We start from the raw sequence: 13898 nt of genomic DNA on the forward strand, positions 1-13898 counted from the left end.
CTTCAAAGCTAGAACTGGGTTACTCTTCCTCTAAAAGAAGTGTAGCCTGACCATTAAGATGACTAGAAAATGAATTAAAGCTTTGAAGACAGAATACACACAGTAAATGTTTCTTGATGCTAATGATCTGAATAGGCTTAAATAAGACACAGACCCTTGATTATGGTCAAAGTATACATTTTAGGCAATATTAAGTTCTTTCTTCTATTGCTATACACCCTTAATTAAATTGTTTCCTACTTCTTTGTTTCACTTTTTTTTTTTTTTGTCTTTTGTCTTTTGTCCTTTTTAGGGCCACACTGGCAGCACATGGAGGTTTCCAGGCTAGGAGTCTAATTGGAGCTGTTGCCACCAGCCTAGGCCAGAGCCACAGCAATGCCAGATCCAAGTCGCGTCTGCGACCCACACCACAGCTCATGGCAACAATTGCTGTCCTTCCGTCCCATCAAAAAGCATTCTGGGGGAAAGAGGTGGTGATATGATGAAGTGTAGAAAAAGTCCTACAGGTGATTCTGACACCCCTCCTGAACTTTTCAGGGCAAGAGTCTTCTAAGCATTAGCTACATATATTCCAGATAATCTAAAGAGCTTAATCACTTTCAAAATGAACGCACCATATTGGTGAGTTAATTGAGCTGACCTTTGAAATGGTAAATAAATTCAGAGGTAGAGAACTGCGTTTTACGACACAAGGTAAAAACTGGTTCAAATAATTTGAAGGATAAAAAGGAATGGATTCTGTGGCGTAACTCATGGGGAAGAGAACTTCTTAATCCTCATTCATTTACTCTGCTTCTACCATGCTAAAAACATCTAGCATCAAGTGTCCCCCCATACTTCTCTGTGGATCCAAACGAGTTTGTATACAAGTGTACGATAAATGAACTCTCGATATATTTAAATATACATCTACTGTGTTTTACCTGGGGCCATTCCCCTCCTGATGAGGCCCGCCGTATTATTTCACTTATTGTGTTCTTCCGAGAATCCGGATCTACCCGAGACACCAACACTGGTTGCACAGCCAGCAATATTCCTTTAAAACAAAGGAGAAGTCATAGCCAAGTTATCTTTTTGGCTAGAGCTAATACCGGATAAGTCATAAAATAAAATTGTATGGAAAACTAAAATGACATCCAATCAAAGAGAACAACTTAAAAAACCTCTAATTCAAAGTTTATTACAGAAATAAATTAGGAATTTGGGATTAACATATACACAAATAGGTATACTATATATAAAATAGATAACCAAGAAGGACCTACTGTATAGCACAGGGAATTCTACTCAATATTCTCTAATAACCTACATGGGACAAGAATCTGAAAAAGAATGGATATATGTTTGTGTACAGCTGAATCACTTTGCTGTACACGTGAAACCAACATAACACCGTAAATCGACTATACTCCAATAAAAGTTAAAAAAATAAAATAAATAAGTAGAAGGATCACATCCAAAAAAACCTAAAGTTTATCAGAACTTAGCTTCCAGTTTTAAAAGGACAGGTGGATATTTATACCTAAAAATAGTTCATCGATTTAACAGAAGTTAGCAGCAAGAACATGAAAAGAAGCAAATGTAATATCCTCCTGAAAGACTTCTTCCTCAAATGACATTAAACATGTGGAATATATCTTGTTTTATTTTGGGAATATCCTGCAAACTGATTATATGAAGTCATAGTCCATGTGGTTAGGGTGCAATTATTACTCATATTACTAGAATTTTCAGTGCAATAGTCTTCTAAGTAGGTAGCTTCCCAGCATATGCAAAAGACACTTCAATTTACCAAAAGACTATTGCTAACAACTTTCTGGGAAAATGTCATATTACACAAAGCAAGATGTTTACCTTAAGGGGGTGGGGGAGAGGGAGAGTCTTCCTTAGCTGAATGACAAAGCTGTAAGAACTACTAAATTTCTCCAAAATACCAAGGCAACATCAGGGAGTTTTTATATCCACTTTCTTACCACCTGATGCTTGACAATAACCTTGGGACAACTGGGAACAGTTACTTGGAGACCAACCCCCTGGGAGAGAAAGCAAAGCATCTGGTGGGAAAAACATTTCACTTGCTTCATTGTTTTTTACGGCAGGAAGCATTTATTGTTCCATATCACAATTTCCGAAGAATTACACCTTGGTCCCTCATGGAGATTTGGGAGCAATAATGAAGAAAACAGAGTTGGGAGAAAGGACATAGTACATTTCTCAGTCTAATACCCTGAAGAGAAATTCATTGAAACAGCATGTAACAGGTGCTTCCACCAATACTTCAATTAAATTCTGTCTCAAAAATATCTACCATGTTTGGTACTTAAAAACTACTCCTTCTGGCTATTTAAAAGAGCACAAAAAGGAGTTCCTGTCATGGCTCAGCAGAATCAAATGTGACTAGCATCCATGAGGACGTAGGTTCGATCCCTGGCCTTGCTTGGTGGGTTAAGGACCCGGCATTGACGTGATCTGTGGGGTAGGTAACAGATGTGGCTTGGATCTGGTGTTGCTGTCCCTGTGGTATAGGCCGGCAGCTACGGCTCCGATTGAACCCCTAGCTTGGGAACCTCCATATGCCACCAGTGTGGCCCTAAAATGACATAAATAAATATATAAATAAATAAAATAGCAGAAAGAGATGATGGTGCAGTGACAGATAAGATTTTAAAAAGAATGACAAGGGTACAGATGAGAAAGTCTTTAAGCTGTTTTCATAAGTTAATTCTTTTGATACATTATCTCATTAAAAGCAAAGAAATATGTTTTATTTCTTTAAGTTTTTTAATGTCTACCAATAAACCATATATGATTTTCTAAATTTAAAGCATGAGCATGAAAATATTTGAGCTCTGTTATCTTACAAAGTACTTACTGCCAATCAGAGGCACCTGCACATTCTCATTTCGAGATACTATAGAAGGCAACCCAGCTATGACGCAGGCAATTCCATCAAAGAATGTTGAATGAGGGGCAACGACAAAAATTGGTGCTTCCACGGGACTTGCGATCTTTCCTTTCACGGTAACAATAAATCCCATTGAAAAGAACAGGGCTCGGCCTAGAAACTTCAGGACTGGATGAGTAGTTTTCCTTTGGAAATAATTATTTTAAAAAATATAATTAGTTTTGCCCACTGCAGCTAAAAGCAGGGTTTTACTCTAGAGCACAGAGCAAAACCCAAAACATATCTGAGTGCCTCATTTTAAAATATGGAAGAATAGCCAACACGTCCTTGGAGCTCCTTCTGACACGTACTGTTCTAGGTTTCTAAGTACTGTACAGATATCAGTTTCTTTAATTCTTAGTCCAATATTACAAACTAGACAGCATTATTATTACCCCCATTTTGCAGAGGAGAAAACTGAGGCCCAGAGAAGTAATTTTCCCAAGGCCATGTGGCTAATAAATGGCTCCGTGATTCTGTGACTATAAAGTAATTAGAATGAATTTTCAATACACATCCCCACTGAGAAACCCAAATCAGTATTGTCCTTCAAAGGAGTCACTTTGGAAATCTACATTTAGGAAACAAAGATACTACTATCTCCTAAAACACTTTTGGAACCCGGGCACTGAGACTCCTCACAATTAATTTAGGAATGAAATTTTAAAAGCAAGCCTTGTTACCTAGCTTATTGTAGCCCTTAGCCATCATCATGAATCTTCTTTTTTTTTTTTTTTCACTTTTTAGGGCCACACCCACAGCATATGGAGGTTCCCAGGCTAGGGGTCCAATCGGAGCTGTAGCTGCTGGCCTATGCCACAGCCACAGCCACAGCAACGCCAGATCCAAGCCACGTCTGCAACCTACACCACAGCTCAAGGCAACGCCAGGTCCTTAACCCACTGAGCAAGGCCAGGGATCGAACCTGTGTCCTCATGGATAGTAGTTGGGTTCGTTAATCACTGAGCCATCATCAAGAATCTTAAGAAGTAAATTTACCATCTCGCTTCCCTGGGACAGAGATGTATTTAATTCCAGAAATCTAATTGCTTACTCTTTTTAATTTTTTTTTTTTTTTTGCAGGGACAACGCTGGGTTCTTAACCCAGTAAGCCACCAGGGAACTCCTAATTATTTACTCTTAAAAAGAATTTGTCATTAAAGATGAGTTCATCAAATTGTACCAGGAACTGTGTTGGATACACAAGATCCAATCTTTGTCCTTGATAAACTCAATCAAGTAGAGAAACAAAAGCATAGTCCTAGAAATGCAGATACATGATAGACATCACAATCCATGAATAAGCCTATCGTTTTCATGAAAACCGTATGCTTCTCCCATAGAACATCTAATGGGAGCTTTAAAAAATGGGCTTCCTCTTGAATTCTCTCAACATCTTTATAATATATATAGTGAGGAGTTATTAAGCAACTAACTCCTGAGGAAGTTTCTCTCTTATTTCACAGTAAAGAGAAGTGAGACAAAGAAAGCCAAAGCACTTTTCCAGAGCGCACTGGGAAGTGACTGATTTCTGCTGGCCCTGTAGTTTAGGGATGAGATCTCTAGGTAAAGATAAGGAGCTCACCCGTCCACAGAATTTCCATTAGCTCCTATTTTTGATTTATAATGATACATCCTCTAACAACACCGTTTCAAAATATCCTCTATTCAGAGCCATAATCTCTGATCACTGACTTAACTGTGATAAATTCTTCTTTAGAGAGTTATTTAGAGAGTTATTGCTAATATTTAAGAGTAATTTCTTACCTCCTCCATCCAGTCATTGGGTGGGTCAGCTTTTCAGGACAGCATGCTGTTGAAATTGCAGCAAATGGCCATGCCAGTAATAAAATGAATGCAACCAACAGGACACGAATTGGAAGCAGGATAATTCCAAAAAAGAAAATCTGAAAGTCAAAGTTGATAAACAGTGGAGAACATTATTTGAATGCTGTAGTTATCAAACAAAAACAGATATGTAGGAGGAAACTTTTATGCTAGTCCTGCAATCACTCAAGGATGAATTGAGCGGGACCCTGCCCCAGACAAGGATCTAAGCACAAAGAAAATAAGGCATTATATCTGACCTCCCAAAGCCTACTATGAAGCAAAAGAAACCAGGAAGAAAACCGAGCACAATGAGATTACCTGACCTGCATATCAATGGATGTGAATAGAGGCTGCTGGAGGACCAAAGAAAAGAGATATCTGACCTCGCAGTCAGGAAATGCTTCCTGGAGGAGTTGAAACTGAAGCATCTTGCTTTGAGAGCAATAAGTAGGATGAATCTTAATAAAGGCATTAGAATGTGAAGAACTAAGTGTATCCTTTTATATACCTGCCAGCCCTTTATACCTTGAATAGGCGATGAGGGAGGAAATGTAAAAATAACAAAAAATAAATAAAAGTAAAAACTAAAAAATAAGAATAGCAAATAATATGTGAATGCTTGCTATGTACCAGGCACTCTAAGTACTAGGCATGTAGTAACTTACCTGAATCCTACAACCTTAAATTGTTTTACATACAAGAAAGGAGTGGCACAGAGGGAATTAAGTTAAGCATTTAATCTTAAACACTGTGTGTGCTTAAGATCACACAGTGGCAGAACCAGGATTAAACCCAATTTGGTGACGAAGTTCTTGCTCTTAGTCCTATTCCACAATGCCTTTTAAGCGAAATAAACTTTCCTTATATAAAAAAAACTTTTTTTTTCTTTTTTTAGCCAATTACACTATCCAAATAGTGCTGCCCTTCTTGTCTCTATTGGCTTTTAATGTGAATCTGAGCATCATCAAAAAATTTAGAAGAAATGCCAAAAATATTCTAGTTATCAGATCTCTATCAAATTATTTGTGTATCAATTACTTGTATGGGTTTGAAGTAAAAGTTACAGACAAGGAAATGTACAAATCTCTATATATACATATATATAATTCATATATGTGCATAATTCAATGAGTTCTGATAAATATGCTCCTATAACTCCATTCCCTCCTTCGTTCATCCTATTTGCTATTACTGTCATGTAAATTACCTATTTATACATACTGTATGTACATCAACACAGAATTATAAATATTGCTTTGTATAATTGTCTTTTAAATCAGATAAAGATTTACAAGTAAAAATTATATTTACACTGTCTTTTTTGGGGGGGGTTGCTGTGCCTCTGGCATCTGGAAGTTCTCAGGCTGGGGATCGAATCTGTGCCACAGCAGCACAGATTGCAGTGGCATCTGTGGCAACGCCAGATCCTTAACCTTAACCTGCTGCACCTCCTACACTGTCTTTTATATTTACACACGTAGCAATCTTTACCAGATCTCTTTATTTCTTTTCTTTTCTTTCTTTTTTTTTTTTTTTTTTTTTGCTTTTTAGGGCCGCACTTGTGGCCTACGGGAGGTCCCAGGCCAGGGGTTGAATCAGAGCTGCAGCTGCCAGCCTACACCACAGCTTGCAGCAACGCCAGATCCTTAACTAACTGAGCAAGACCGGGGATCAAACCTGCATCCTCTTGGGTACTAGTGAGTTTGTTTCCACTGGGCCAGAACAGAAATTCCTGGATTTCTTCCAGTGGATTTGAGTTACTTTCTAGTATCCTTTCATTTTGTTCTGAAGGACCCCCCCTTTGGTATCTTTCAGGGCACATGGACTAGTGACAAATTTCCTCAGTTTTCGTTAATTTCCCCATTTTTGAAAGATAGATTTTCTGGCTACACAATTCTTGGTTGATAATCTTCTGCTGTCAGCATTTTGAGAATGTCATTCTTCTGGCTTCTAGCCTCCATGATTCCTGATGAACAATCAGACATTAACATTATTGAGGATCGCTTGTACATAGTAAGTCGTTTCTTTCTTTCTGCTTTCAAAAGTCTTTTTTTCCTTTGGCTTTCAACAGTTTGATTATGATGTATCTAGGTGCAGGTATCTTTAGGTTTATTCTACTTGGAGTTCATTAAGCTTCTTGAACGCGTAGATTAATGTTTTTCAGCAAGTTTGGCAAGATGTTAGCCATTATTTCTTCAAATATTCTTTCTGCCTCTTTCTCTTTCTCCCATTATGCTCCTGGGGGTACACTTAATAGTGTACTACAGCTTTTTGAGGCTCTGTTTATTTTTCTTCATCAACTTCAACATCTGGGCTTCCTCAGGGATAGTTTGTATTGACTGATTTTTTTTTTTCCACTTTATGGGACGTGCTTTATTGTTCTTTGCTTATCTTACATTTTTTGTTGTTGAAAACTGAACATTTTAAATCCATAACATAATAAATCTGAAAATCAGATTCTCCTTCACCACTGGGGTTTGTTGTTGCTGCTGTTATTTGTTTTTAGTGACTTTTATGAACCAATTCTGTAAGTATGTATTCTTTGCCGTGTGTGGGGGCTGAAGTCTCTGATTGGTTAGCTTAGTAATCAGCTAATGATTCAGTAGAGATTAAGTTTCCCACTATTTGTAAAGGGTCCCTGTGTCACGTTGAGGCAAACTTTCAATACATAGTCAGGTGGGAGTTCATAACTCTGCCTTAGCTTTTACTTCCTGTTTGTACAGAGTTAGAAGGTTGGCCAGAGATGACAGCTTGGGGTGTTCTCAGGCCTTTTCAGAGCATGTGCATAGCCTTGGGCAAGTAAAAAGACCTATGTAAATGGATGGTTTGCTAGATGCCCAGGAATATTAAAACAATTTTCAAAGTCCTCTAAGGACCATCTCATTCCCTAGCTTTTTCTCGTAAGCTTTTTTGGCTAGCCTATTGTTTGTTCCAATACTGTCTCAGGTATTTGTGATTTTTAAGCAATCACCTCTGATTTTTTTTTAACAAACACTCCTGGAGAAGACTGTTTGCGGTGGGTCAGCTCTATGGTAGGTCAATTAAAGACAGTCTTGCAAATGACTGAGAAATAATTGACTGCAAGAAAAGACCATAGCTTAGATCCTGATGATAGAGTTGGAATGAGGTTATAGCATATTCATATAAGACTTACATTCACAATGAGCAGCAATGGATTTTAATTAAGTTGTCAAACATTGGGCAACTTTTTTTCAGTTATTTCCAGGTTTGCAACAAATAATAGTACTTAACTGTAAATCAACTTTGAATAACTCTGTCAAATCAAGATGTTCACCCATCATATTCCACTTGGTAATATGTCACCGCTGTAGGAAGGCCTTCTTTCAACACTCCACTGGGATTATTTTCCTTTCTAGATTTTCTTTACAGCACTTACTAAAACATGGAATTATATATTTGTATACTTGCTTGTTTAGCTCTTTCAGTGAAATATAAACCTTAAATAGGCAGGTCCTTCTTTCTCTTGTTCACTGCTGGATCTGTAGTGATTAACATTGTGCCTGGCACAAAGTAGGCATTCAACAAGTATTTTTGATATTGTAAATGACCCTACAATTACAACAAAACACTCATTTAAATTCCATATTCTTTTGAGGAAATAAAAGCTAGGCTAATTTTTTCCAATGCCACTCTGTGGCAGACCCTTACATAGTCAAAAAGAGGGGGGGAATAGTAAAGCTAAGCCCTGTAATGAGAGGCAAAAGTGACAACAGTGCTTAAGCCAGACATTGACAATCATTTAAGATTAAATTTAGTTTAAATTGATCATATTGAGTCACACTTAAATGCCAGTATAGCAATCTTTTAAATTGTATAATATAGACAACATTGTATTTCAATCATGTCTATTTATTTACTTATTTATTTATTTATTTATTAGGGCCACACCTGTGGCACATGGAGGTTCCCAGGCTGGGGGTCTAATTGGAGCTATGGCTGCCGGCCTACGCCACATCACAGCAATGCCAGATCCAAGCCACATCTGTGACCTACACCACAGCTGGTGGCAACGCCGGATCCTTAACCCACTGAGCGGGGCCAGGGATTGAACCTGCAACCTCATGGATCCTAGTCAAATTCGTTTCTGCTGTGCCACGAAGGGAACTCCCCTCAATCATGTCTATTTAAATCTTCCTTTTGCCCAGATTGTTCAAGCCATTGAGACCACTCTGGTATCTCTGGTCTAGATGGAATTTTAATTAAAAAAAAAATACTGAGACTATATTCAATCATATCCAGTCTAAGCAGTAAAATTTAAGTATGGTATATAATTTGTAGACAACAAATAGCATAAGATAGCTATTAATATTAAAATCAGCAAACAATACCGGATTCTTTCACACATTATTTCAATTGCAACCCTCCTTTGATGTATTATTATGCCAATTTAATAGATGAGGAAAGTGAAGTTCAGAGAGGTTAAGTGACTTGGCCAAGATCACACAACTAATAAATGGCAGGGCCTGAGCAGGTTCCTAAGACTGGTGATCTTTTCACCATACCGTAGCTCTTATAGAGTTATTTGGAAATGCTCTCTAAACAGTAACAGACATGTTACTTTAACAAAACTTAATAATTTACTTTAGGTATAATATAAACAGTTATAAATATGCCACTTTAATTCTCTCTCCAAAATATGAAGACAGGGAGTTCCCATCGTGGCTCAGTGGTTAACGAATCCGACTAGGAACCATGAGGTTGTGGGTTCGATCCCTGGCCTTGCTCAGTGGGTTAAGGATCCGGCGTTGCCATGAGCTGTGGTGTAGGTCACAGACGCGGCTCGGATCCTGCATTTCTGTGGCTCTGGCGTAGGCTGGCAGCTATTGCTCCGATTCGACCCCTAGCCTGGGAACCTCCATATGCCGCGGGAGCAGCCCTAGAAAAGGCAAAAAAAAAAAAGAGAAAATATGAAGCCAAATAGACGGACATACTTTAATTTTAAGTGTGACAGATTTGACTAAATCAGACTAAAATGGATATTGAATGACAGTCAATGTATTTAATGTTTTCAGAAGTTTTAAGCTATAAAGGGGACATCGATCATTTAAAGACATGAAGACCAAAATTTTAAACCTTTAGCTTCTTTACAAAGAGGTATTACTACATTCACCATCTTCCTCTTCCTCTCTCACACCCTTCTTCAGCCGGACCCCCATTGGCCATTATTCTAACCACCAGCCCATGCTGCTCAGCTCAGCACTCAACCTGCCTCAATTGTAGAGGACAAGGGTCTCACGGCATATAAGGAGGCTGTGCAAAAATTACACTCTTTCAAATCCAAAGTAAAGAAATGTGTGAGATGGATAGGAAAGCATTATAACCTTTTTTTTTTTTTTCTTGCAGAACACAGAGGACAAATGCAGCTTGCATAGTCTATCTTGTTCTCTGATCACTAACTTCACTGAAGAGGAAGTCCAAAGAATGAGTGTAACTGCTAATGGTAAATGCAGCACTTTACAAGAAAAAGAGAGGAAAGGGCAGGAAACTTCCTTTTTGTAGATAGCCATTTTTAACAATGAAAGTCTGAGCTACCTCTCCTCGTTGAATCTCAATGATGATTGAGAAGGGTCTGGGTGAAAACTGATTCAACACCAAAAACTCCTGAACACCTCAAGCTGACCCACATCATCCCTTTTCTGAGATTCTGATTCCCCCCCTTGATGTCCCTGCTCAGCTAGACCATCCCAGCTTTTCATCTGGTTCTAATTCCAGCCTAGGGTTTATCTGCCTTCTTCACTTTTCCCATTCCCACCTGATTCCTCTCCTTCCTTAAGGCAAAAAAGAAAACCAAACAAAAACTTCCCCAAACCCACTCTCCTGGAGGACAGGTTGGTCTCCCAGGACGCTCTTACACACTCAAGTTGCAGTTCTCACAGCATCACTGCCCACCGCCAGCCAGCGTGGAATGTTTCCTCTGCCACAGACCTGCTCAGCATCCTCCTGTTAAGCGCCTTCCTTGCAAACCCACATGTTCTTTGCATCTGTTCTCACACACATCCCCAGATGATCCGCCAAAAACCCTCAGTCCTCAGCCCCACATTTCCGCCCTTCATGGCCCCTTCACAAGCCCTCCCCTCTCAGGTCTGTTATCTCTTCCTCGAAGCCTTGCTTCCCACACTCACGCCCCCCTCAGCCACTTCGGTGTCACACCCACACCCTCTTCTAACAACCACCCCTGAGGGACTCATGGCACCCTCAAACCGCCTCCTCCCTCAGACCCACATCCCTCACTCGGACGCGCCTTCTCCCTCAGACCCGCGCCCCCGCCCTGGATCTGCCTACCCTTTCAGACTTCCCTCCTTTGATCTGCCTCTCTTGTCAGATTCACGTCCCTCCCTTGGTTCTTCTTCCTCCTTTAGATCCAGGTCCCTTCCCCTGGATGGGCCCTCTCCCTCGGGCCCACTCCCCTCACCTGAATCTGACTCGCCTGTAACACCCTCACCCCTCTCTGGATCACTCCTCACCTGGAGGCGCCTCGCAGCCCCCAGTCGCGTCTGCTGCACGAAGGGGTTGGGCACTGGCGGTGGGAAGAAGGACGCCTGGCGGGGCACCATGGGCGGCCGCAGCCCCGCGTTCCCGACGCCCGCGCCGGGCACCGAGGCCGCCACCGCCGCCGCCTCCGCGCACCTGTTCATGGCGGAGCCGGGCGTCCGACCAAATCCAAGCGACCTGCTCCGAGCGCGCCAGCCAGCGCTGCCGCCAAGACTAAGTGGAACCCGCAGGGGAGCTGGGGACCTCTGCGCAGGCGCCAAAGTTACCTAGATGCCATCCGGCATCGCCCCGCTTGCTCCGGCTCAGAACACGCCCAGGCTCTGAGCCCACCCCCGTAGCGCCGCCCCACCCTTTTAGGTGCCCGGCTCTTCCTTTGGGGATTAACAGCTCCACCCCTTTGGAGGTGAACGTTTTGCCTTCGGAGTGAGGCACCCCCTATGACAGCTTAGGCTGAGTTTCTGTTTTAGGGTCAGGCTTAGGTTTCCTTTCGCTTTTACTGGCTCCTTGACAATTGGCCAAATCACTGTCGCCATGAGTCCCCGTTGTCCCCTTCTGTAAAATGGGGGTAAACAGATACATAGAACCTGAATCCAACAATTGGAGGACAAACCCCTGGGCTGTTCCATTAAGTAGGTTAATTATCAAGGATGGGTTTGATTTCTGGTGTATATTTTGTATTTGCTTAAACCTGTTTGAGTGGGGTGTTCATCAGGCACAGCTCAGAGTCCTACTAGAGAAATCTTGGTACCAGCAGTGGAATCTCTTCCACTCAAAACATGGACTGACAGTGGGGAGACCGTTCTCTGCAGGAAAACTGAGCTGTGATGACTTAAAAAAGATAAAACCACTACTGCCCTTCCCACTAGATGAGGAACCTGGCCTCAAAAAGGGAAGTGATGTGGGCTGTGGCTCCACTTCACCCTGAGGAAGTGCAAGGGCCCATCTGGACCTCTGGCCAGTGGGGGCAAGGGAGAGGATTTTCCTAGGACCTGAGACCAGTTGGTCAAGCCCTGAGTGGCTGAGAATCAGATGTAGATGGTGAATGACTTGTCTTTACCGAGTGCTCACAGCCTGCTGGGCGCACAAGTAGAATCTGACTCTGGGCCCTGGGACAACTGCTTTCAAGGAATCCACTGTAGAATCGCAGAATCTTCCAACCCTACCAGAGAGATGTAGCCTTCAGCTGGTCACCTAAGCTGAGCTTGAATATGCATCTTAGAATGAGAAGAGATTTAATCCCTACCCTGTAGGGTTGTAGTAACAGGTAAAATAATGCACAGTGTTCATAGAAAGAACTCAAGAAATGGCACCTTTTAGGTATTATGTTGTGGAGTCAATGAATTTTCTCAGGGTAATAGAGAACGTTAATAATGATGTATCACAGCCACGATATAAGCTTCTCTAGCCTTAGAGTCTTCAGGTAGAGGCTGGCAGACCCTTGTGGTTCTTTAGCACAGAAGAGTCTCTCCAGAGCCCTCAGGACTTGACCCATTGGGCAGCCACAGGAGAAAAGAGGACCCCAAGGCGACCTCCAGACAGACCTGTCCACTCCTCATCCCCTTCCCCACCAGCCCCACCACAAGGGGCCTGAACCAATAGTCTATCCGAGCTAGGAAGGGCCTTTGAAATAATCCCAGGCTTTAAATTTCTGTTTTGCAGCAGCTCCAGGATTTCTATATAGGAGGGGATTAAGGATGGGCAATCTGCTAGGAAGGAGGGGTAAGGAGCTTACCCATCAATAGAAGCTGTGTTTAGAAGAGAACACACATTTCTCCCCTATGTTTACTTAGAGGGGTTTGGGGGAGGTGGAGGGCAATGCTAATGATGGAGACTCAGCTTCCAGCTAAAGCTCCTTCTCTAGGTCATCTCTGGCCTTGACTTGGGATGTTACCCAGTATCTATGGTACCCTGGGGAAAATCACTTTTCTCCAAGCCTTACTCTCCTTATTAATAAAATTTGACGAATAACAGCCTCCCTTCTTTAGGTTGTTGTAAAGGTTAAATGAACTGACTGACACATGTGAAGTGCCTGACACATGGTAAGCACTCTATTAATACAGGGAGTATTAACGCGGTTCACTGTTATTACTAATAGTATTAGAATTGGTATTATTATCAATCAAGAAACTGAGACTCAAGAAGGAAGGAAACCTTGGAGTTCCCATTGTGGCTCCATGGTAACAAACTCGACTAGTATCCATGAGGATGCAGGTTTGATCCCTGGCCCGTTCAGTGGGTTAAAGATCTGGCCTGGCCACGAGCTGCGGTGTAGGTCGCAGATGTGGCTCGGATCTGGCATGGCTGTGGCTGTGGCCTCAGCTGCAGCTTTGATTCAACCACTAGCCTGGGAACTTCCATATGCCACAGGTGCAGCCTCAAAAAGCAAAAAACAAAAACAACAACAACAACAAAAAAAGGAAGGAAACCTTGAACAAAGCCCTGCAATTAAAGTAACAGAAATGCTGCAATTCCAGGGTTCTCTCCATAGGATAGAGGGGCTCCAGCTCACCCCTGGCTCCCCAGAGTCTCTTGTTGCTTATTTTGGCAGCTCTGACCTTTCCAGCAGATGTCATCTTTGCCCTGTAGCGAGCAGAGATTTAGACTGAAGTTT

General features: G+C 41.6%; 1 protein-coding gene across 1 annotated transcript in view; it reads right to left on the minus strand.

The window, feature by feature from the left end:
• Positions 1-13458, minus strand: part of LPCAT2 (lysophosphatidylcholine acyltransferase 2) — a 57090-nt gene extending 43632 nt beyond the window's left edge. The window contains exons 1-4 of the mRNA XM_047790076.1: positions 11260-13458; positions 4712-4851; positions 2873-3090; positions 924-1036 (exon numbers count right to left, since the gene is read on the minus strand). Coding sequence (XP_047646032.1) covers positions 924-1036; positions 2873-3090; positions 4712-4851; positions 11260-11430 — 642 coding nt within the window. The 5' untranslated portion in view covers positions 11431-13458. The remainder of the gene's footprint in view (positions 1-923; positions 1037-2872; positions 3091-4711; positions 4852-11259) is intronic.
• Positions 13459-13898: the final 440 nt, after the last annotated feature.

This window comes from Phacochoerus africanus, chromosome 8, assembly GCF_016906955.1.
Source record: "Phacochoerus africanus isolate WHEZ1 chromosome 8, ROS_Pafr_v1, whole genome shotgun sequence".
In the NCBI taxonomy this organism is placed as follows: domain Eukaryota; kingdom Metazoa; phylum Chordata; class Mammalia; order Artiodactyla; family Suidae; genus Phacochoerus; species Phacochoerus africanus.